Below are 22,529 nucleotides of genomic sequence, written 5' to 3' on the forward strand. Positions count from 1 at the left end.
TTCTTTTTCTAGCTTTTTAGTTGAAAGTTTAGTACATTTAAGTTAGTCTTATTTTCTTATACATGTATTTAATGCTATAAATTGGCCTCTAAATTTTGCTTTTGGTCATATTCCTCAGATTTAACTGAGTAATGCTTTTTATCAATCAGAGACAAGTCAGAAAAACAGAAGCCACACCAGGCATCTCAATACAAAGAATGTAATTGGTTACACAGTGTCTCGTGTGAGTTCACTAGAAGCAGACCTTAACAGGAGGATCTGTGTATAACTACCCTGTTTCCCCAAAAATAAGACAGTGTCTTATATTAAGGTGTGCTCCCAAAGTTGCGCTAGGTCTTATTTTCAGGGGACATCTTATCTTTCCTGTGGGTAGGTCTTATTTTCGGAGGATGTCTTATTTTTGGGGAAACAGGGTAGTTCATTAGGAAGAAACTCCCAGGTAAAACTAGGAGAGGAGTAAGGTTGTAGGACCAGTCTTGGGAAAGACTCCAAGCAGTATAATATGGCTTCGAGCAAGTTTATGGAGAGTGTCTTTGGCACAGTTCCACAGGGGCATCTATAGACAGTGTGGGTCATATCTCTCAAAGTCCTGATGGGGCAAGGGAGCTGCCATAATAAAGCTTTTGTAGTCATTTGCTACAAATGGCTGCTCCTTGGGGGACAGGAATTCTCAGGTACTTCGGACTCTCTGGGCACATGCAAAGGAAGCACAGATGCTGGATGTGAAAGCACAGTGTGAGCCTGTGGGCATCAAAGTGGTAAAGGGATCAGAGGGGATGCAGGTGCTATACACAGTAACATCCACTATACCCAGGGCTGACAGCCAAAGGGACCCTGAGGTGATTACTGCAGGAAGCAGCTAGTACCCACTGGGTCTGGACTCTAGAGGAACCATGAAGCAGGAAAGACAAGCGGTGGTAGAAATGGTACTCCAACTTTAAGGAAGGCATACTACCCCACAGATCCTGGGCTACAAGATCTATCCAGGGGCCCTGCAGGGCTGGGACTCAGACTTTGAGGAAAGGATGCTATCCATTTGGATTTCCTGTCTCTGAAGGACATTGAGAGGGGGATGCCAGAAAATAGGTGGAGGCTAGAGCCAACTGACGCTGCCAAGGTGAGCAGCCATTGCTAGGGTGATGACAGCAAACCAGAAAAAGCAAGTTTCTTCTCCCTTCTCCATCCCTGCAGTCTGGTCTCCCTCTAGTGTCCCACACTGGCAGAGCAGCTACTGTCAAAGCAGAAAGTGGTTTACAGACTTCAGCCCCAGCATCACAAAGCAGAGGATAGAAGGTGGATTTGGAGTTAAGATACAAAGATACAATAGCTTAATAACTGACATAATATCCTCATTGTTCATTTCTAAACAGTTTGAGATTTCCATTTGAGTTCTTTAACCCAAAAGTTATCCTAGAAGAGTCTCTTTTTAATTTCTAGATTTCTGTAGATTTTTTTTCTGGCTTTCTGTTAACTTCTTTTTTTTTTTTGTGGTTTTTGGCCGGGGCTAGGTTTGAACCCGCCACCTCCGGCATATGGGACCGGCACCCTGCTCCTTGAGCCACAGGAGCCACCTGTTAACTTCTAATATATTGCATTGTGGCTGGTGATTGTGGCCTATATGTATTTTGCTTGATGGAGTCTGTTAAAATTTTTTTTTGTGGGCTTGGCACCTGTAGCTCAAGTGGCTAAGGCACCAGCCACATACCAGAGCTGGTGGGTTCAAATCCAGCCCAGGCCTGCCAAACAACAATGATAACAACAACAACAACAAAAAAAAACAGCCAGGCATTGTGGCAGGCACCTATAGTCCCAGCTACTTGGGAGGCTGAGGCAAGAGAATCGCATAAGCCCAGGAGTTGGAGGTTGCTGTGAGCTGTGATGCTACAGCACTCTACCCAGGGCAACAGCTTGAGGCTCTGTCTCAAAGAAAAAAAAATTTTTCTTTGTGATCTTTAATGTCTTTAATGTCTAGTCATTCTTGCAAATGTCTCAAATATATTCTATTTGTTTATTATGTAATCTTTTGCTTTCTGAAAGAAATATGCCAAAGTCTCTCACTGGCACTGGAATTAGTCATTGACAATTTCTCTTTGTGTTTCTGTCAACTTTTATTTTCCATTTTCAAAGCTGAATTGCCAAGTACATAAAGATTCATGACTTATTTTGATTTCTCTTTTATCTAATTAATCTTGCCACACTTGCTTTTTGTTGATTTGAGAATATGTCTGATAGATCTTTTTCCATTCTTTTATTTTTAAACCTTCATAAATTGACTTATTTTAGGTACATCTCATATGAATGCATACAGTTAAAATTTTTAAATCAAATCAGAAGCTCTCTGCTTTTTAAAAGCAAATTTGATTCATACACATGTATCAATTTTTCATGTTTAAATTTATGCCTGTCATTTTATTTTATAAATCAATTTGTATGAATTGTTTCTTACTTTTCCTTATTTCTATGTTTGATCCAGTTTTATTTCATAAAAAAATGAAATGGTAGATGTAGGTTCAAACCTGATTGCAAATTATGTATCATATTTTTCTTGCATTCACTTTTGTTTCAAGTCTTTCATCTGAATTCTAAAGTTTACTCACTGGTAACTTTATGGTTTTAAATGGTAAGCCTTCTGAGTCCTTATTCTTGTGAAAATGTCATTATTTTGCCCTCATGCTGGAATTGTATTTGGCTGAGGAAAATTTCTAATTTTAAATTGTTTTCCCTGGAGATTTTTAAGTTATGGCTTCACCTTTTTTCTTTCTTTGTTCTTATTAATTTATTGAAGTCATGTCAATCTGATTCTCATTCCTCTAGAGATAGCCCTTTTTTTTTCCTCTCTGGAAGCTGTTTTTTAAATGCTTGGTTTTCTAAGTTTTTTTTTTTAATTCACCCCGTTTAACTCTGAGATTCTTTCAGTGTGAACAATTGTTTCTTTCTTCAGTTCTTGACATTTTTTGTTCTATAACTGCTTTTAGTGTGTGTTAAGCTTTGTTCTCTTTATTTTTCCTTCTAAAAATTCTCATAGATGGGTATTGGAATTACCCTGTAGTAGATTTATCAGAACTCTAAATTTTTCATTCATACCGTATTTTTGGTTCTATTGCACTGGTTTCTGAGAGAACTTCACAGCTAAATTTTCAGCTCACAAATTTATTCTTCCATGTGTCTGTACCATTATTCTGTTTGTCTGTTGTTCTTTTTCATAACAGCCCTTTCTAGTTTTAGAATAGCAATATTCTCTTTTATGGCTCTGAAGATACAACTAGAGTACTCCTAAAATATATTCTTCTTTGTTCCCTTGACTGCTCCAGTGTTCATTCTTGTTTGTTGAGTTTTATGCCTTTTTCGTGTAGTGTTGGTCTCCTCAAGCATTAGTGATTCTCAGCTGGAAATTTACCTCTGTGTCTCTCCTCATCTCAAGAACAGGAGAAGGCACTGCTTGGCTGAACATGCCAGTTCCTGGATTTCAGGGTATGTAGGGCTTCACCTTCCCTGTGCTCTGTGTCACTGCCCTTCACTGGACCAGACCTGTGAAGCCATTTCAAAGTTCCTCTTTGTGAGATTTAACCCTCCTTCATATACACCTGCATAAATCATTGGCACACATACATGTATACCCCAAGGCCCCTGCATGTCTGTGCCGTTCTTCATACCACTGTTAACATCATATGGAAATTCTGGTCACTATTCAGTGTTCACATTATTATGAATATAGAATGTTATGAATATGTAAGGAGTGTTGATGGTATGACTGTGGGTTTGTTTTTGCACCACATAAAAATGAGAACATATTTTTTTTACTTTCAGCTGTGATAAATGTTGTTCTGTGTTTTGCACTTATGTACCTCTTTGATAATCAGTGTCAAAACTCATTGAAACTTGGTTCGGCGCCCATAGCTAACTGGTTAGGGCGCTGGCCACATACACTGAGGCTGGCAGGTTCAAACCCAGCCCAAGCATGCTAAACAACAATGACGACTGTAACAAAAAACAGCTGGGCATTGTGGCAGGCACCTGTAGTCCCTTGGGAGCCTGAGGCAAGAGAATCACTTAAGCCCAAGAGTTTGAGGTTGCTGTGAGCTGTGACATTACAGCACTCTACCAAGGGGCAACAGTCAAACTCTGTCTCGTGTACATGTACATTGTACCTCAGTAAAATTGAAATTTTTTTAAAGTTCAAAAAAATCAGTAATCAGACTGATTTCTGCAGTACCTACTGTAATAAATATTAGGAGATCTGAGAGCAACAATGAAATGATAATAGCTACATTTGGGTATTTTCTTTTTTCCAGGGTGAATTTTCTAGTGAAATACATACCATATTGTCCAGCATTCCTGAAGCTGAAAAATTTGCTAAATTTTGGATCTGCAAAGCAAAGTTGTTGGCAAGTAAAGGCACCTTTGATGTTATTGGTTTATATGAAGAGGCCATTAAAAATGGAGCAACAGTGAGTATCTGACTTCAGTGGGTGACTTCTTAAAATTCTCTTTCATATGAGTTCTTTGTTATTTACAATGTAGCGATAATATAATGTAATGTTAAAACTTATAATTCATTTCATACAGTTATACATGGAATATGAGTACAGTATGTCCTTTATGAATATTTTAATTAAAATATTTACTTTTTAGAAAGCAATTTATGTGTAAAGCAATAGAATCAGTTTTCTTGTCAAGTGACTATGTCTCACTTAATACTCATTTTAGAAATATGTGCTAATAGAAAGTAATACCATAGAAAATTCTAACATGAGTATCCAATACTTACAAAGAACGTAAAAATATGTTAAACCAAACACATCAATATTCATAAGTCAATAATTCAGAGCCATTGCATGAAATAACTTTTAATCCTAAAACCTAGGGAAAAAACACTATGTATATAATTATTTTTTACAAAGACTACATCAAGCAGTTTTATAATACTTTCTTACATAAATGTCATTTTCCATGTCATACTCCGTATTCTACAGTACTCTTTTCCATAATTATTCAAAATCAGACTGGTACATGTACATAGTTTCAACAGATTAATAGTTCAATCAGTAAGGCCTCCCTCCCCCTTCTATTACCCTATCCCAGATAAAACAGATTATTTTTAAATTAACCTGAATAGTTTCAGAAAACATGCTTATGTTGCTAGTTTTTGATTTTTCATGTTTTTAAATGATATATAGACTTTTAGCTGTGTGGTATGAGGATTTAGTCCTCTTTCACAAACACACCTGCATAGATCCCCAGCAGTATACACCTCTATTTTTCATCCTAACACTGTGGGAGGCCAAAGCAGAAGCCAATTTTAAGGCCAAGAGTTCAAGACCAGCCTGAACAAGAGTGAGACTCTGTCCCTACAAAAAAATAGAAGAAAATAATGGGCATGGTGACACATGCCTGTAGTCTCAGCTACTCTAAAGACTGAGAAAGGAGAATCACTTGAGCCCAGGAGTTTGAGGTTGCTGTGAGCTATGATGACACCACTGTCCTCTATCCCGGGCTGCAGAGCAAGACCCTGTCTCAAAAAATAATAAAAATAATTAAACAACATCAATATTAAAACTATGTGATGCATTTTCTGTATGGCTAGTTGTAATCTTTTGGCCCAAATCTTTGTGTGGGAACACAAATTCAATGGTATTATGCAAAGCAATAGAAAATATAATTTTATTTAGAGGAATTACATTATAAACAACTTTAAACACATCTCTGCATTAAGATCAAGTATAGGCGGCGCCTGTGGCTCAGCGGGTAGGGCGCCGGTCCCATATGCCGGAGGTAGTGGGTTCAAACCCAGCCCCAGCCAAATTAAAAAAAAAAAAAAAAAAAAAAAAAGATCAAGTATACCAGCACTTACCTAAAATTTTCTGTTTCTTTATTTTACCCACAAAGCTCTAAAACTGAAAAGCCAGACAAGACATTTGTAGCTAGACAAGAGATTTAAAAAGAAAACATTTTTTTATTTTATTTTTTTCCAGAATGGGAAAAGATATTAGTATATTACTTTTTTCTTTTTTTTATTGTTAAATCATAGCTGTGTACATTAGTGCAATCACCTGTACCCATTCTAAGATGCACCATAGATGTGGCCCCACCCATTACCCTCTCTCCACCAAAGCCTCCCCCCTCCCATCCCCTTCCTTGGCCCTTTCCCCATAGTCTTGTGCTATAGTTGGGTTATAGTCTTCATGTGAAAGCTATAATTTAGCTTTATAGTAGGGCTGAGTACATTGGATACTTTTTCTTCCATTCCTGAGATACTTTGCTAAGAAGAATATGTTCCAGCTCCATCCATGTAAACATGAAAGAGGTAAAGTCTCCATCTTTCTTTAAGGCTGCATAGTATTCCATGGTATACATGTACCACAATTTGCTAGTCCATTCGTGGGTCAATGGGCACTTGGGCTTCTTTCATGACTTAGCAATTATGAATTGGGCTGCAATAAACATTCTGGTACAGATATCTTTGTTATATTGTGACTTTTGGTCTTCTGGGTATAAACCTAGTAAAGGAATTATAGGATCGAATGGCAGGTCTATTTTTAGGTCTCTAAGTATTCTCCAAACATCCTTCCAGAAGGAACGTATTAGTGGGCATTCCCACCAGCAGTGTAGAAGTGTGCCCTTTCCTCCACATCCACGCCAACATTTCTGGTTTTGGGATTTTGTTGTGTGGGTACTCTTACTGGGGTTAGGTGATATCTCAGAGTAGTTTTGATTTGCATTTCTCTGATGATTAAGGATGATGAGCTTTTTTTTCATGTGTTTGTAGATTGTGTGTCGGTCTTCTTTAGAGAAGTTTCTCTTCAAGTCCCTTGCCCACCCTGAGATGGGGGTCACGTGTTCTTTTCTTGTTAATACGTTTGAGTTCTCTGTGGATTCTGGTTATTAGACCTTTATCAGAGATATAACCTGCAAATATTTTCTCCCATTCTGAGGGCTGTCTCCTTGCTTTACTCACTATGTTCTTGGCTGTGCAGAAGCTTTTTAGTTTGATCAGGTCCCAGTAGTGTATTTTTGATACTGCTTCAATTGCCTGAGGAGTCCTCCTCATAAAATATTCACCCAGGCCGATTCCTTCAAGAGTTTTCCCTGTACTTTCTTCAAGTATTTTTATAGTTTCATGTCTTAAGTTTAAATCTTTTCTCCAGTGAGAGTCTATCTTAGTTAATGGTGAAAGGTGTGGGTCCAGTTTCAATCTTCTACAGGTTGTCAGAGAGTTCACCCAGCACCATTTGTTAAATAGGGAATCTTTTCCCCACTGAATGTTTTTAATTGGCTTGTCAAAGATCAAATAACGGTAAGTAGCTGGATCCATCTCTTGGTTCTCTATTCTGTTCCAGACATCTACTTCTCTGCTTTTGTGCCAGTACCATGCTGTTTTGATCACTGTGGATTTATAGTACAGACTCAGATCTGGTAGCGTGATTCCTCCTGCTTTGTTTTTATTGCTCAGTAATGTTTTGGCTATTCGAGGTTTTTTCTGATTCCATATAAAACGAAGTATTATTTTTTCAAGATCTTTAAAGTATGACAATGAAGCTTTAATAGGAATTGCATTAAAATTATATATTGCTTGGGTAGTATGGACATTTTAACAATGTTGATTCTTCCCAGCCATAAGCATGGTATGTTTTTCCATCTGTTAACATCTTAGGCTATTTCTTTTCTTAGAGTTTCATAGTTCTCTTTGTAGAGATCTTTCACGTCCTTTGTTAGGTATACTCCCAAATATTTCATCTTCTTTGGCACTACTGTGAAAGGAATAGAGTCCTTGACTGTTCAGCTTGGTTATTGTTGGTATATATAAAGGCTACAGATTTATGGGTGTTGATTTTGTAGCCTGAGACATTGCTATATTCCTTGATCACTTCTAAAAGTTTTCTAGTAGAATCCCTAATGTTTTTCAGATATATGATCATATCATCTGCAAAGAGTGAAAGTTTGATCTCTTCTGACCCTATGTGGATACCCTTGATCGCCTTTTCTTCCCTAATTGCAATGGCTAAAACTTCCATTACAATGTTAAAGAGCAATGGAGACGATGGGCAACCTTGCCTAGTTCCTGATCTAAGTGGAAATGATTTCAATTTAACTCCATTCAATACGATTTTGGCTGTGGGTTTGCTGTAGATGGCCTCTATTAGTTTAAGAAATGTCCCTTCTATACTAATTTTCTTAAGTGCTCTGATCATGAAGGGATGCTGGATAATATCAAAAGCTTTTTCTGCATCAATTGAAAGAATCATATGGTCTTTATTTTTAAGTTTGTTTATGTGTTGAATTACATTTATAGATTTACGTATATTGAACCAGCTTTGAGACCCTGGGATAAATCCGACTTGGTCATGGTGTATAATTTTTTTTTTTTTTTTTGGCTGGGGCTGGGTTTGAACTCACCACCTCCGGCATATGGGGCCGGCGCCCTACCCCTTTGAGCCACAGGCGCCGCCCAGGTATATAATTTTTTTGATGTGTTGTTGGATTCTGTTTGTTAGGATCTTATTGAGTATTTTAGCATCTATATTCATTAGTGATATTGGTCTATAATTTTCTTTTCTTGTTGGGTCTTTCCCTGGTTTGGGGATCAAGGTGATGTTTGCTTCGTAGAATGTGCTGGGTAATATTCCTTCTTTTTCTATATTTTGGAAGAGGTTTAGTAGTATAGGTACTAGTTCTTCTTTAAATGTTTGGTAGAATTCTGACGTAAAGCCATCTGGTCCTGGGCTTTTCTTTTTAGGGAGATTTTGTATAGTTGATGCTATTTCAGAACTTGATTTAGGCCTGTTCAACATTTTCACTTCGTTCTGGCTAAGTCTTGGTAGGTGGCGTGCTTCTAGGTATTGGTCGATTTCTTTCAGATTTTCATATTTGTGAGAGTAGAGTTTCTTGTAGTATTCGTTAAGGATTTTTTGTATTTCTGAGGGGTCTGTTGTTATTTCATCATTACCATTTCTGATTGATGAAATTAGAGATTTTACTCTTTTTTTCCTGGTTAGGTTGGCCAAAGGTTTATCTATTTTTTTGATCTTTTAAAAAAACCAGCTTTTGGATTTATTGATCTGTTGTATAATTCTTTTGTTTTCAATTTCATTTAATTCTGCTCTGATTTTGGTTATTTCTTTTCTTCTGCTGAGTTTGGGGTTGAAGCGTTCTTCTTTCTCCACTTGCTTGAGATGTTCCATTAAGTTATTGACTTCCTCTCTTTCCGTTTTCTTGAGGAAGGCTTGCAGTGCTATAAATTTCCCTCTTAGGACTGCCTTTGCAGTATCCCAGAGGTTCTGGTAATTCACGTCTCGATTGTTGTTTTGTTCCAGAAATGTGGTGATTTCCTTCTTAATCTTGTCTATAACCCATGTATCCTTCAGCATAAGGTTGTTTAGCTTCCATGTTTTTGTATGGGTATGCAGGTTCCTGTTGTTATTGAGTTCAACTTTTATTCCATGATGGTCTGAGAAGATGCAAGGAATAATTTCTGTTTTTTTAAATTTGCTGAGGTTAGATTTGTGGCCTAGGATGTGGTCGATTTTGGAGTATGTTCCATGGGCTGATGAGAAGAATGTGTATTCAGTTTTTTGGGGATGAAATGTTCTGTAGATGTCTGTTAAGTCCTGATGTTGAATGGTTGAGTTTAAATCTAAAATTTCTTTGCTTAGCTTCTTTTTGGAGGGTCTGTCCAGGACTGCTAATGGGGTGTTAAAATCTCCAACTACTATGAAAGTGGAGGAAATCGAGTTGCTCATGTCCGTTAGAGTTTCTCTTATAAATTGAGGTGCGTTGTGGTTGGGTGCATAAATATTAATAATTGAGATCTCATCATATTGAGTATTACCTTTAACAAATATGAAGTGTCCATCCTTATCCTTAATTATTTTGGTTGGTTTAAAGCCTATTGCATCTGCAAACAGGATTGCAATGCCTGCTTTTTTCTGCTTTCCATTTGCCTGGAATATAGATGACCATCCCTTCACCTTGAGTCTATATCTGCCTTTTAATGTAAGATGCGATTCTTGGATGCAGCAGATATCTGGCTTGAGTTTTTGCATCCAGTCCACCAACCTATGCCTCTTTAGAGGACAATTTAAACCATTCACATTCATTGAGAGTATTGATAAGCCTTTCGAGAGACCGGAGGACATTTTTAATCCTTTTGCGACTGTGGAAGTTGGAATTTGATCAAAAATTTTCTGGGTGGGTTTACTTTTGTGGTGGAGAATTACACTGGTCTTTATGGAGGATAGGTCTAAGAATGTCCTGGAGAGTTGGTTTAGTTGTGGCAAATTTCTTCAACATGTGAATGTCTTTGAAGTATTTAATTTATCCATCATAAATTAAGCTCAGTTTAGCTGGGTACAGGATCCTGGGTTGAAAGTTATTTTGTTTTAGAAAATTAAAAGTCGATGACCATCCTCTTCTAGCTTGAAAGGTTTCAGCAGAGAGATCTGCAGTTATTCTGATACTCTTCCCCTTGTAGGTAATGGTTTTCTTTCGTCTGGCTGCTTTCAGAATTTTCTCCTTCATATTAACTTTAGTGAAATTGATTATGATGTGTCTGGGGGATGTCTTATTTGGGTTGAGTCGTGCTGGAGTTCTGAAACTGTCTGCTATCTGAATTTCGGAATCTCTTGGCATGTCTGGAAAGTTCTACTTCATAATCTCATGGAGAAGAGACTCTGTGCCTTGTGAAGCCACTTCGTCACTTTCGGGGATCCCTATAAGATGAATATTGGTTTTCTTCAAATTATCCGAGAGCTCTCTGAGAGAGTGGTCTGTTTTTGCTCTCCATTTCTCTTCTTCTTTGAGGGTTTGGGAGCGTTTGAAAGCTTTGTCTTCAATGTCAGAAATCCTTTCTTCTGCTTGCTCCATTCTGTTACTGAGGGATTCTACTGTGTTTCTCAGATCTTTGAGGGATACAACTTCTTGTCTCAATGTGTCAAAATCTTTGGTCACTTGGTCTTTGAATCCGTTGAATTCTTGAGATAACTTTTGGAATTCTAATTTGATCTTATTTGCTATCCAGATCCTGAATTCAATTTCTGACATCTCAGCTATTTGTTTGTGCATGGGGTCTTGTGCTGTTTCTGCCCCATTGATCCTTGGGGGAGTTGATCTACTGTGATTATTCATATTGCCAGAGTTTTTCTGTTGATTTCGCCTCATGATTGTTTTTCACCGTTGCCTCTGGCTATCCTCAGAGTTGGGGAGGTGTCTCTCCAAGATTAGACCCCAGCAGGATACCTCTAGTGTTGCTGGATCTTTGTAGGGAGTGACCCTGTGTAGTTCCTCTGGGGCTGCTCTAGCTAGGGAGTTCTGGTTGTGGAAGCAGCTCCGGTTTGTGACACAACCGGATCCAGCAACAGGGCTGGGGGTGGTGCGCACGGTTTTGGGAGTGCCAGGCGCCCAGTGACTTTGGCACAGAGAGCCCAAGGCTCCAGCAGTCTCTGGCCAGGAGAAGAGCTCTGCGCAGAGGCAGGGAGGGCTCCAAAGGGCACGCAGCTACCAGAGTCCCTGTCCAGATGAACAGGCTAGTGTGGAAGCTGGGAGGACACAGGAGGGAGGACGCAGGGTTGCGTGGCTCCCACAGTTCCTGGTCAGGGAATGTGGAGGCCCGGTGGGTGCGGGTCACCCGTCGGGGGTCGCTGCACAGCTCTTATGGAGGTTTGGGTGGCACCAAGCCCAGGAGTTTGAGGTTGCAATTAGCTGTGACTTAACAGCACTCTACCCAGGGCAACAGCCCAAGGCTCCAATGTGCCAAAACCGTCTCACTCTGCCCCTAAGGATTAAGGCTGTAAGGCAGCTCAGTCCCCGCCTTTAGGCTGCTCAGTCAGTAGGTTGCTTTGACCCACCCAATCCTTGCTCTGAGACCCTGAGGGCGGATCTTGCCGGGGCAGTTCTTTCACAATGGCTTCCTGCACCCAGCTCAGTGGCTCAGTCTGGGGCCCCAGACAATGCCCAAAGTTCTCCACACTCGTGTTCAAGCTCTCCCCAAGGCAGTTCAACTGAGTGCCAAGTCCAAGAACACCGAAACAGCTTATAGGTAAGGCCTTTCCGGTTTGCAGTCTCACTGCTGCTTGTACTTACGGTTGCCGGCGTGATTAGGTTGATGGAACACACGCAACCACTTGCCAGTTTTTCACTGTTTTTGGCCTCCTCTTGGGGTCCAGAAGTCCCTTGCTGGCTCCCTGTATCCTGAAAGGGATGATTATAGGCAGATCCCACCGGCCAGAGATGCCTGGAGTCTTGTCTCCCCAAACTTGCTGTTCCCAGTTGCAGGGAAGCTGTTACTCGGCCCTTTTTTATTATTATTATTCTTGAGGATTCATTGAAGGTATGGAGAACCAGGTTACACTGATTGCATTTGTTAGGTAAAGTCCCTCTTAAAAAGAAAACATTTTTATTATAAAAAATGTATTTGATATTAAAGTTTCTTAGCAAATATTTCCACGAATGTTTTCAATACTGTTCATATATTTTCTTCCTTTCTTCTAGCCAATACAGGAGTTGCGAGACGTTGTGGTTAATATTTTGCAAGATCCAAACAGAACCACAGAAGGTACTGTTGTTTTAGTGTTTATATCATTTCATCTACTTGACAAATAAAAAATCATCCAGGAACATGTAAGAAAAAAAAGAATGATAATTCCCCTGAAATGCCTCTTACTCCTTGGTTTCCATGGCCTGGCCCTTTCAACCATTGTCATCAGCTGATTTATTTCAAAATTTAGAGAGTACAAGTGTTTTTGATTGCATAGATGAATTGTACTAGGCTAAAGTCAGGGATTTCAGTGTACACAACACCAGACTATTGTACTTTATACCAGTAAAAATCTAGGTAGATTTTTATTTCTAAGGAACAAAAGTTGTTTCCACCAGAATAGCCTAGATTAGAGTGTCCTGCTTCCCTAGAATCCTAGGCTGAAGAAGACAAACAGTTTTTTATGAGAAGAGACTAAGGCAAAAGGGAGAAATGCCTTGGTTTAAATTGCTTATTCAGTCATCATAAATCCACCAACACTCATCTACACTTGATCTTAGCCAAAAGGCCAAGAAGCGATGCCCAATACTCATTTAAATTCATGTTATCTCTTTAAAAAATAGCCAGCTCAGGAATCTCTTCACTTTGTTAACCATTACTATCATTGGTCAGAACTTTTAAGCTGTATACCAATTACCAACCAGTTCATGGCCTATTAGGAACCAGGCCACACAGCATCACTACCTGAACTCCACCTCCTATACCATCCCTTCCTTCCCCCTGACCCCCAGCCCATAAAAAAATTGTCTTCCATGAAACTGGTCCCTGATGCCAAAAAGGTTGGGGACTGCTGCTTTAGAGGACACTTCAATGAGAAACACTGTGCCAGACACAGTGAGTGACATTATAATCATATATATTATAATACTTGTTATGTGAGCAGAAAGAAAAAACAATCTATCTTTAGAAAATAAAATGGATTTTTAATATCTTAGAAGAGGACAAATCTTTTTCCTTTAAGAATAGATTTAACGGGCGGCGCCTGTGGCTCAGCGGGTAGGGCGCCGGTCCCACATGCCGGAGGTGGCGGGTTCAAACCCAGCCCTGGCCAAATTAAAAAAAAAAAAAAAAAAGAATAGATTTAACTTAGCCAGGCGTTGTGGCGGGCGCCTGTAGTCCCAGCTACTCGGGAGGCTGAGGCAAGAGAATTGCTTAAGCCCAGGAGTTGGAGGTTGCTGTGAGCTGTGTGAGGCCACAGCACTCTACCGAGGGCCATAAAGTGAGACTCTGTCTCTACAAAAAAAAAAAAAAAAAAAGAATAGATTTAACTGGGGAAAACTCAAGTCATGTGAAATTACATCTAAGTAACCCATCACTTTTAGGAACAATGTCAGAGAGTAGTAAATATATTTAATGCTAGACTTTCGGGGCTGAGACTACAATTCTGATATTCACTTATGCTATATGGCAGTGTTCCTCAAAGGAGCGAAGAGAGAATTCACACCTTTGGCACTTGTTGGTCCTGTTGACCTCCCTTAGAGTCTTGGTCTCTAGCCATAATATTTACTGAGTTTTCTCCAGTTAAATTATTTAAATCATAATGTCTGATTTTCTTCCTTCCATTTGGTTGTTGTGGTTAGGCTACTATGGAAACTACGTCAGGGCAGATGTTTTACACCCACTTTCCAAGGTAGTAGCCATGTAGTCTTCCCTGGATAGGGAGGAGTTTCAAAGGTCCAGTGAATTAACCCTAGTAAGTCAAGAAAATTGACCCAACATATAATGTAAGGATGGAAAGCCAGTGATTGGTCCCTAAAAGAGTTCTCTTGAAAGTGAATAAGAGACGGAGGTGTGTTCAGAGTTAGTGTAGAAAGTGTATAAAAGATCTCTCTTCATCTGTCTAGACTAGACATTGAACCAGCATTAGGAGGACAGCCTAATATAGCAGGGCATTGCTATGGAGCTTAGCAGGAAAAATGAGTTTTTTTGAAATGAGCCCCATTTCAAATCAGTTACTCTATTTAGTGTATGGAGTCTATGAAGATCACTGGGAAATCATTTTATGTATTTTTTTTTATTTAATTGATTCTTAACTTAAGCATTAAATTGCCATATCTTACTTTCCTTCTTGACCTTGCATACACATGAATTACTTCTGACTCTTTAGCTGCTAAAACTAATATAACATCAGTGGAAGAACTGACCAAGAATGCGGAATCTATAAAGTCTTGTCTCTCTCCAAAAAAGAAGGAACAAGTTGCAGCAACACCTCAAATAACCAAGGCAGAACAAGATAATCATCCTGGTATCAAATTACAGATTGCTTCAATCCCTAGGTAAGCAAACTCTAAAGCAGGCTTTGTGTTTATAGACATAATTCTCATCTAGTTCTCAATTTCTCCTTCCCAGATCTGGAATAGCAGCAGTTTATGTTAGTAGATAAAGCTGCTTCATATGTGGTCCAGGCAGCATAGCCTGTCTTTAGCATTTAGGAGCTAAGGGTGAGGGGAGGTTGGATATTTATGGGAAGGTCTGTATCTTTTCTCTCTACACACACATCAGTCCCTCCCACCACCTGTGCTGAGACTTGACCTGTAGTGAAAGGTACTGCCAGCCTCAGGAGGAGAATTGGAATGGTTTTGCTCCCTCCTTCCTGGAATCAGTGCTACCTCTTCACTCTCATTTTTTCTGCACCTGCAGATCCCTCCCACCTTTCCTGTGAGCCCAAATGGGGCTCAAATGGGAGGACAGGGCACAAAGTCCCAACTCTAGCTGTAGGAGGGAAGGGGTGGTAAATAGGCCTATAAGAACAAGGAAAGCAGTTGACTATGAGGCTGCTCATAATATCAGAGGCATTTTGCTTAACAAGAGTAAGTTTAAGGCAGAATCCGTAGTAATTTTAGAATTTGTGACAGGATGTCAATATCATTTTCTAAAATGTTAGTATAGCATTACTCTTCTCTATTCATGATCTAGAAAGGCAAATTCCAAACAAGAACACCAAGATAACAGTTCTGTTTTTCAGATCCCTGGAAAGCACAGCTGGGCCTCTTCCAGTCCCAATCTCCTCTCTCAGACAAGCCATTTCTCCACTGCAGTTAGCTCATGGGTGGATGAAAACAGTCAGTTGATCTGAAAACCACCTCTTAAAGGCTCTAGAGTTTATTATGACAGCTTATTAGCAGATCCTGCCTGCTAATTTTACTTAGGCTAATGTAATCAGTGGTTTCGTGAATTGTGGAACAGACACGCTCTCTGCATCCTATTCTCCAGGCTACTCTCTATTGGAATGCATTTACAGACTTACAAGGAAGATGCCCAACTTTTGCCAGCTTCAATTAATGGTTTGGTCCACCATCTTAAAAGATGCTTTTTGAATAATTTACTCTCAAAGCTAGAAAGAATCTTAGAATTCTTTAGTACAAACAAATTTGGGATTAGGCTCAATTTCCTTAAAACCTTTAAAAGTTTATAGATTAAACAAACACCAATTGCCAAGTAGCTGACTTCAAATAAAAACCACATTTCACACTTCATTCAGTAAATTCCTGTGGTCACACCATCCAGGAGTAGATGGACACCTTCAGTACATCCTAGAAGTCTCGCCTTAAGCATCTTAAGATATGCTTTCAACATATCTCTTGTATCATCAACCTGCTTTGAAATGTCTGTCATGTTTAATTATGGAATAATAAACAAAAAAATAAATAGAATTTTTTAAGTGATAAGGTCTTGAATGCATCTCTTTTGCTGCCTTCAGAATAAACGGGATGCCAGAAGTGCAAGACATGAAGCTTATTACTCCTGTTCGGCGTTCGGCAAGGATTGAGCGAGCAGTGTCCCGCTACCCAGAAATGCTTCAGGAACATGATTTAGTAGTGGCTTCTCTTGATGAGCTATTAGAAGTGGAAGAAACAGAGTGTTTTATATTCCGCAGAAATGAGGCTTTGCCTGTAACATTAGGGTTTCAAGTCCTCGAATCATAATTTTTGAATGCTTTTTTCTTTTTTAAGTGTTTCAGCATCTTCATGAGACAAGAAATTCCCTTGTCCAATTGACCTGGAAAAAAATATGTCATAGACATCATGGATGCAGAATATGGACTCTCCGGACCTAGGAAGTAACTCACTGGACTTACCCTCAAATTTTATATCCCCATGGGAACATATTTGGTTTATGTGTTTAAGACTACAGTTTGCCACAGTTTTACAGCATTTATACATTTCAAATTTCTGAATATTAACACCACAGCTATGTTAAAACTTTGTACTTTATCAATCTCTGCATATTGTTTATATGTTGGTCTCACAATATGACGGACTTTTCTTTCTGTATCCATCTTAGCAGACAGAGCAAGTCCTTACAGCATGGAAGACCTGAGCTTTGAAACTAGCTTTCCAGGCTGAATGGAACTTTATGGATAAACCAAATCCCCTCATTTTTACAAATGAGTTTACACTAGCTACACCTTGGCTCAAAGAAAGCAAATGACATTTATGTGTGATCTTTGCCCTCTACCACTGTATCCTTGTAAATGAGAGGTAATTCTGTGTTAGGGCTCCTTAAATGAAACACAATCCTGAATTGGGTTGTTATCTACCTTTTTCTATCCAAACCTAATTTGCATTTGTTGTTCAGAAACAATTCAAGTAAAAAAAAAAAAAAAAGTACAGGGGAGAGACCTGCAGAAGGGACACTTGCTTCAGTTCTTTGCTCTGCTAGGGGTAGCGGGTCTTAGAAGGCAGTGCAAGTCGCAGAGATTATAGTAAGTTACTTTTCCTTCCTTCTGGCAACTCTTCTTGGAAAAGTAAAATATAATGTATAGAAAAACCTGGTTAACACATTTTAAATTTTAGCTTTCTTAATATTTAAGTATCATCTATAATTAAAAAAATGATTAAGTTTTTGTTCATTCTTCCTTATTCATTTATCGTATTTGTTATAGATAACAGTGATGATGACTTGGCATAGAGAATTAGGGGTTTGTCTTAGGAAACACCAATAGGCTATCCTAAGAGGCCCCGTGGGGAGCAGTCATTACCCAGGAGAATTTACTTTGATCAGGGATCTATCAGCCCACCTAGGAACTGGGTTTTTTCATTGTAAAGAAAACAGATCTATTTCTCAAGGTCAGACTTTACAATAATGAAGTTCATAAAACAGAGCTATAAAACTATAATTCGACAGACTAACTTTCAATAAGAAATAGACTCTTATAACTCAATAACAGAAAAGCAAATAACCCAATTACAAAATGGACAAAGAATCTGAATAGACATTTCTCCAAAAAAGACATTAAAATGACCAACAAGTATATCAAACATCAGTAATCATGAATGAAATGTGAATTAAAATCACTATGGGATATCACCTCATATCCATAAAGATGGCTATTATCAAAAAGGTTAGACTTACGCGGTGGCTCACGCCTATAATCCCAACACTTTGGGAAGCCAGGTGGGTAGATTGCCTGAGCTCACCAGATCAGAAGACCCTGAGCCAGACCGAGACCCCATCTCTCAAAATAACCTGCCTGTGGCAGGTGCCTATAGTCCCAGCTACTAGGGAGGCTGAGACAAGAGAATTGCTTGAGCCCAAGAGTTTGAGATTGCTGTGAGCTGTAACACCACAGCACTCTACATAGGGTGGCAAAGTGAGTGTCTCAAGAAAAAAAAAAAATCAGACATAAAAAATGTTGGTGAGGGTATGGAGAAAAGGAAATGCTGGTTCACTGCTGGTGGGATTGTAGATTGGTGCAACCATCATGGAAAACAGTATGGAGGTTTCTAAAGAAATTAAAAATAGAACTACCATGTGACCCAGCAATCCCTCTTCTGAGTACATGCCCAAAAAAAATGAAATCACCACCTGAGAAAAATAACTGCACACACTATGGAATATCATTCATCCTTTTAAAGGATGATTCTGCCGTTTGCCACAACATGGATGGACCTGGAGGACATCATGCTAAGTGAAATAAGCTGGACACAGAAAAATTATTACATCATCTCACGTGTAGAATATTTTTTTTAATCAATACATAGAGAATGAAACTGGTTGCTACAGATAGAATAAGAGGAAATAAATAGATGTAGGTCATGCTACAAAGTAACATGTAAAATAAATAAATCTAGAGCTAATGTATACCATGAGGACTAAAGTTAATCAAATTGTATTGTCTTCGGGAATTGTGTTAAGTAAGTAGATTTTAGCTGCTCTTGTCACCAAGAAAAACCTATATGACATGGTAGACACATTAATCTTCTTTACTACAGTAACCATATTACTATTTATATGTATCTCTTAACACATTGTAAACCTCAAATATATCCAATAAAATTGATTTTTAAAAAAGAGATTGTCACCACAATCAAAATGCAGAAATCCACATGGCCAGTCTTTTCCTTCACTTTAGATCAGTGTTTTTCAACCTTTTTTATCTCACGGTATGCTTAAACCTATAGTTAAACTTCTGCAGCATGCTTAAATTATGTTGATTAAAAAAAAGTAAAAAGAATATATTCACTGTGCTCTGACCTTTTTTTCGAAAATAATTTAAATGGTCTTTAAGATTTTTGCAGCACACCCAGGATTCTGTCATGGTATATTAGTGTGTTAGGGTATAGTGGTTGAAAATCCCTGCCATAGACAGATTTACATCACCTATGAAGTCAGATAATTCTCAGAAGTTTGTGTAGTGTTTACAGTATCTGAACAGGAGTCTTAGACAAATCAAATATTCAAAGTCACCAAGTTAAGAGATTCTGAAGCAAATCCTTCCACATTAGGAAGGGCCTCAGACCTCAGACACTGTCCTTAGACCACTGGTTAGGTCCTCATGATCGATCCTGCTCTACCACCCTCTGCTTTGGCTTCTAGAATCCTTTATCTTTGCCACCCAGTGCCCTCCCTCCACCTCAGGCCTGGAAGTCAGTTGTCTCTTTATGGTGTTTTTATGTATCTGTCCTCAAAATTGTCTTGATATTATGGTTTTGTTCTCAAAAGAGCAGTTTTATTTCTTTATTGCCAATTCCTTGCATGATACCACACATTACCACCTGGCTATTAACAGTGTAGATCTAACTATTGGTATCTAAGAATGTATAAAATTCAGAATGATAATTAGGAGATTTTGAATGGCTTGATCAGACCAGTCTTCCAGGCTCAAAAGGATATGGAAATGATTGTGGATGCTACAACAACTGCAGAAGACTGCACCGTAATTCTCAGACTCTTCATAGATACTCAATAACCCTCTTGTTTAGTAAATAGCTGTTCCTAAACATAAGGCGCAGGAGGGAGAGAAAGTGAGAAGGAAAGAAGGTTAAACCTTTAATCGCTCGGGAAGAAGGTTCATAGGGAATCATAATGGAACTATGCAGAAATCAAGCCTAATATTGTATAAGGATGCCTTTTTAGAGGAGGTAAATGTAAAGTGAGTTTTAAAGGAAGATAATATGGCATCACCGTTCAGTGTGACCACACACCAGAAGATGAAGGAGATTCCTGACAGTTCACATTTTATTAGCACTTCCTACACCAGGCACTCCACTGAGTCTTAAATGCCATGAAAGAAGGTTTTGTTTTTGTTTTTGCCTGCCTGGCATATACTTACCCCCCTTTCTAATAAAAGCACTCCAGTGTCCCTACTACTACCACCTCTTTCCCACTTAAAGTCAGTGGTTTGAGAAGAATGAACTCCACTTGGGTGAACACATGGCCCAGAGCTGGCCAACCAGAGCCTGGCATCTCTAACCAGTGATATTGATTGGAAGAGTCTTGTCTCAGAACCAGTGAGATACCATTTCCCAGGGTTTTATTGAAAACACACTTTTCCTGGTAGAATTGTGAAAAGATAAGGTAGAAATCTGGAGTTTGGGAGGGTCTACCTTATAACCACATGGACAAAACCTGCCAGAGAACAGTATCAACAAAGAATAACCTAAGAGAGCTGGAGAGAGCAAGGTTATGTCCAATGACATGGATTTGAGCACCTAACACGAAGCCCATCCAGCCCTGGACTTTTAATTTAGTCATATGAGCCAATAAATTCTCTTTTTCCTTAAATTAGTTTTACTCATTTCTATCAATTGCTAATGAAAAATAAGCCTTGCTTCTGGGCTCAGTGGCTCATGCCTGAAATCCCAGCACTCTGGGAGGCTGAGGTGGATGGATTGCCTGAGCTCAAGAGTTGATGACCAGCCTGAGCAAGAGCAAGACCTCATCTCTAAAGACAGCCAGGCATTGTGGCCGGCGCCTATAGTCCCAGCTACACAGGAGGCTGGAGCAAGAGGATCACTTGAGCCCAAGAGTTTGAGGCTGATGTTAGCTATGACACCATGGCACTCTATCCAGGGTGACAAAGTGAGACTCTGTCAAGGAAGGAAGGAAGGAAGGAAGGAAGGAAGGAAGGAGGGAGGGAGGGAGGGAGGGAGGGGAGGGGAGGGGAGGGAGGAAACAGGAAAATAAGCCTTACTAAGGTACACACATACACACAAACTTAGTATAGTAAACTCTCATTTATGCTTATTCAAGCTCAAATCTCACTACATCCTCACTATGGCTTTCTGACATTGATATGGAAACACAGCATTTAGAGAGTAAGTGACAGGCCTGCAGTTTCAAACTTAGGGCTGTCTGGCTCCAGATCCAGACCATTTAACTCCTGTCTTTTTTTTTTTTTTCCTTTCTTTTTTTGAGACAGTCTCTAGCTGTTACCCTGGGTAGAATGCCATGGCATCACAGCTCACAGCAACTCCAACTCGGGCTCAAGTGATTCTCTTGCCTCAGGTTTTCTATTTTTAGTAGAGACAGGGTCTCGCTTTTGTTCAGGCTGGTCTAGAACTCATGAGCTCAAGCAATCCACCTACCTCAGCCTCCCAGAGTGCTAGGATCACAGATGTGAGCCACCGCCCCCGGCCTTAACTCCTGTCTTTAAAGTAAGGAAATGAGGACTGGGACGAGGAGGAAAGAGCAAGTCTGAGAAAGAGAAATTCTTAAACTGTTCCCAGTTTACCAAGCAGGAATCACTGTGAGAGTCAAAGTGCTATCATTTATTCCGCAAATAAATGAACACATTTTTACCATAATTCACGACCCTGGGCGTGCTGCTCCTGTTCTCTTCATTCCTTGACTGCTGAAGACTTGATGCCATTACTGGGATATCAGTTCAGCTGCTGTAACTGCACCTAAATGGAAATGCATTTGTCTTTCAAATAAGCAGTCCAAGGGACAGTCCAGTGCAAATATGGTGCCAGGCCCAGGCTACATCTACCTTGTATCTCAGTCATCCCTTGAGGGCAGCCTCATCTGTGTGGCCAAGAGGAGCTCTTGATCCTCTGAGAGCTCTCCAGCCAGTGGGAAAGGGGAAGAAAAGAAGGCAGCCTCTCCTTTCAAGTCAACAGCTTGAAAGTTGCATTATTTCTGTCCAGGATGGAGGGGCCAGAACGTGGTCACATGTCCCCACCCATCTTCAAGGAAAGCCGGGAAAATCTATCAGGTGAGCATGTGCCCAGCTAAAAATTTTCCAGAAATGGGGGATGATTATCAGTGTCTGCGCACACACTCTTACAAGTAATGGTGTATATCTGTGAAGGGTAAATAAACTGGAGTATAGAGGTGACATCAGGTTAAAAAGGGGAAAAAAAATACCCTGCATCAAATTAATAGCCCCCAAATAGAAATATCTGTCTTACCCTACCCAGACAAGTTCCTGAGAGTTTAGGAGAATTCTAAGCCAGGCTTTGTCTCCTATCCTTTGCCTCGCCTTTTCCCCTGAAGTTCTACAAGCAGCACCAGAGCAATAATAAACTGGGTGACATGCCTGTTGCGTGACCGGAGACGCCAAAGAACACCATTTTTAACCCATTACAGACTTGCCTTGTGTGGCTTATGTGGGACAGTTTAACCCACACATGCCTCGTTCAGTAAAACATACAGGACACTGTAGATGGCAGAGATACAAGAGAAAGCTAAAAGAACCTGACCCTTTGGGACTGAGTCCAGTGGGGGCACCTGTTAATCTAAGAATCACAAATGTAGCGATGTAAGTCCTAAGAGA

General features: G+C 39.6%; 1 protein-coding gene across 1 annotated transcript in view; it reads left to right on the forward strand.

Moving 5' to 3' along the window:
* Nucleotides 1-17,375, forward strand: part of CKAP2L (cytoskeleton associated protein 2 like) — a 36,659-nt gene extending 19,284 nt beyond the window's left edge. Inside the window, exons 6-9 of the mRNA XM_053589831.1 lie at nucleotides 4,293-4,448; nucleotides 12,484-12,547; nucleotides 14,637-14,805; nucleotides 16,230-17,375. Coding sequence (XP_053445806.1) covers nucleotides 4,293-4,448; nucleotides 12,484-12,547; nucleotides 14,637-14,805; nucleotides 16,230-16,455 — 615 coding nt within the window. The 3' untranslated portion in view covers nucleotides 16,456-17,375. The remainder of the gene's footprint in view (nucleotides 1-4,292; nucleotides 4,449-12,483; nucleotides 12,548-14,636; nucleotides 14,806-16,229) is intronic.
* The last annotated feature ends 5,154 nt before the right edge of the window (nucleotides 17,376-22,529 follow it).

This window comes from Nycticebus coucang, chromosome 4 (assembly GCF_027406575.1).
Source record: "Nycticebus coucang isolate mNycCou1 chromosome 4, mNycCou1.pri, whole genome shotgun sequence".
Classification (NCBI taxonomy): domain Eukaryota; kingdom Metazoa; phylum Chordata; class Mammalia; order Primates; family Lorisidae; genus Nycticebus; species Nycticebus coucang.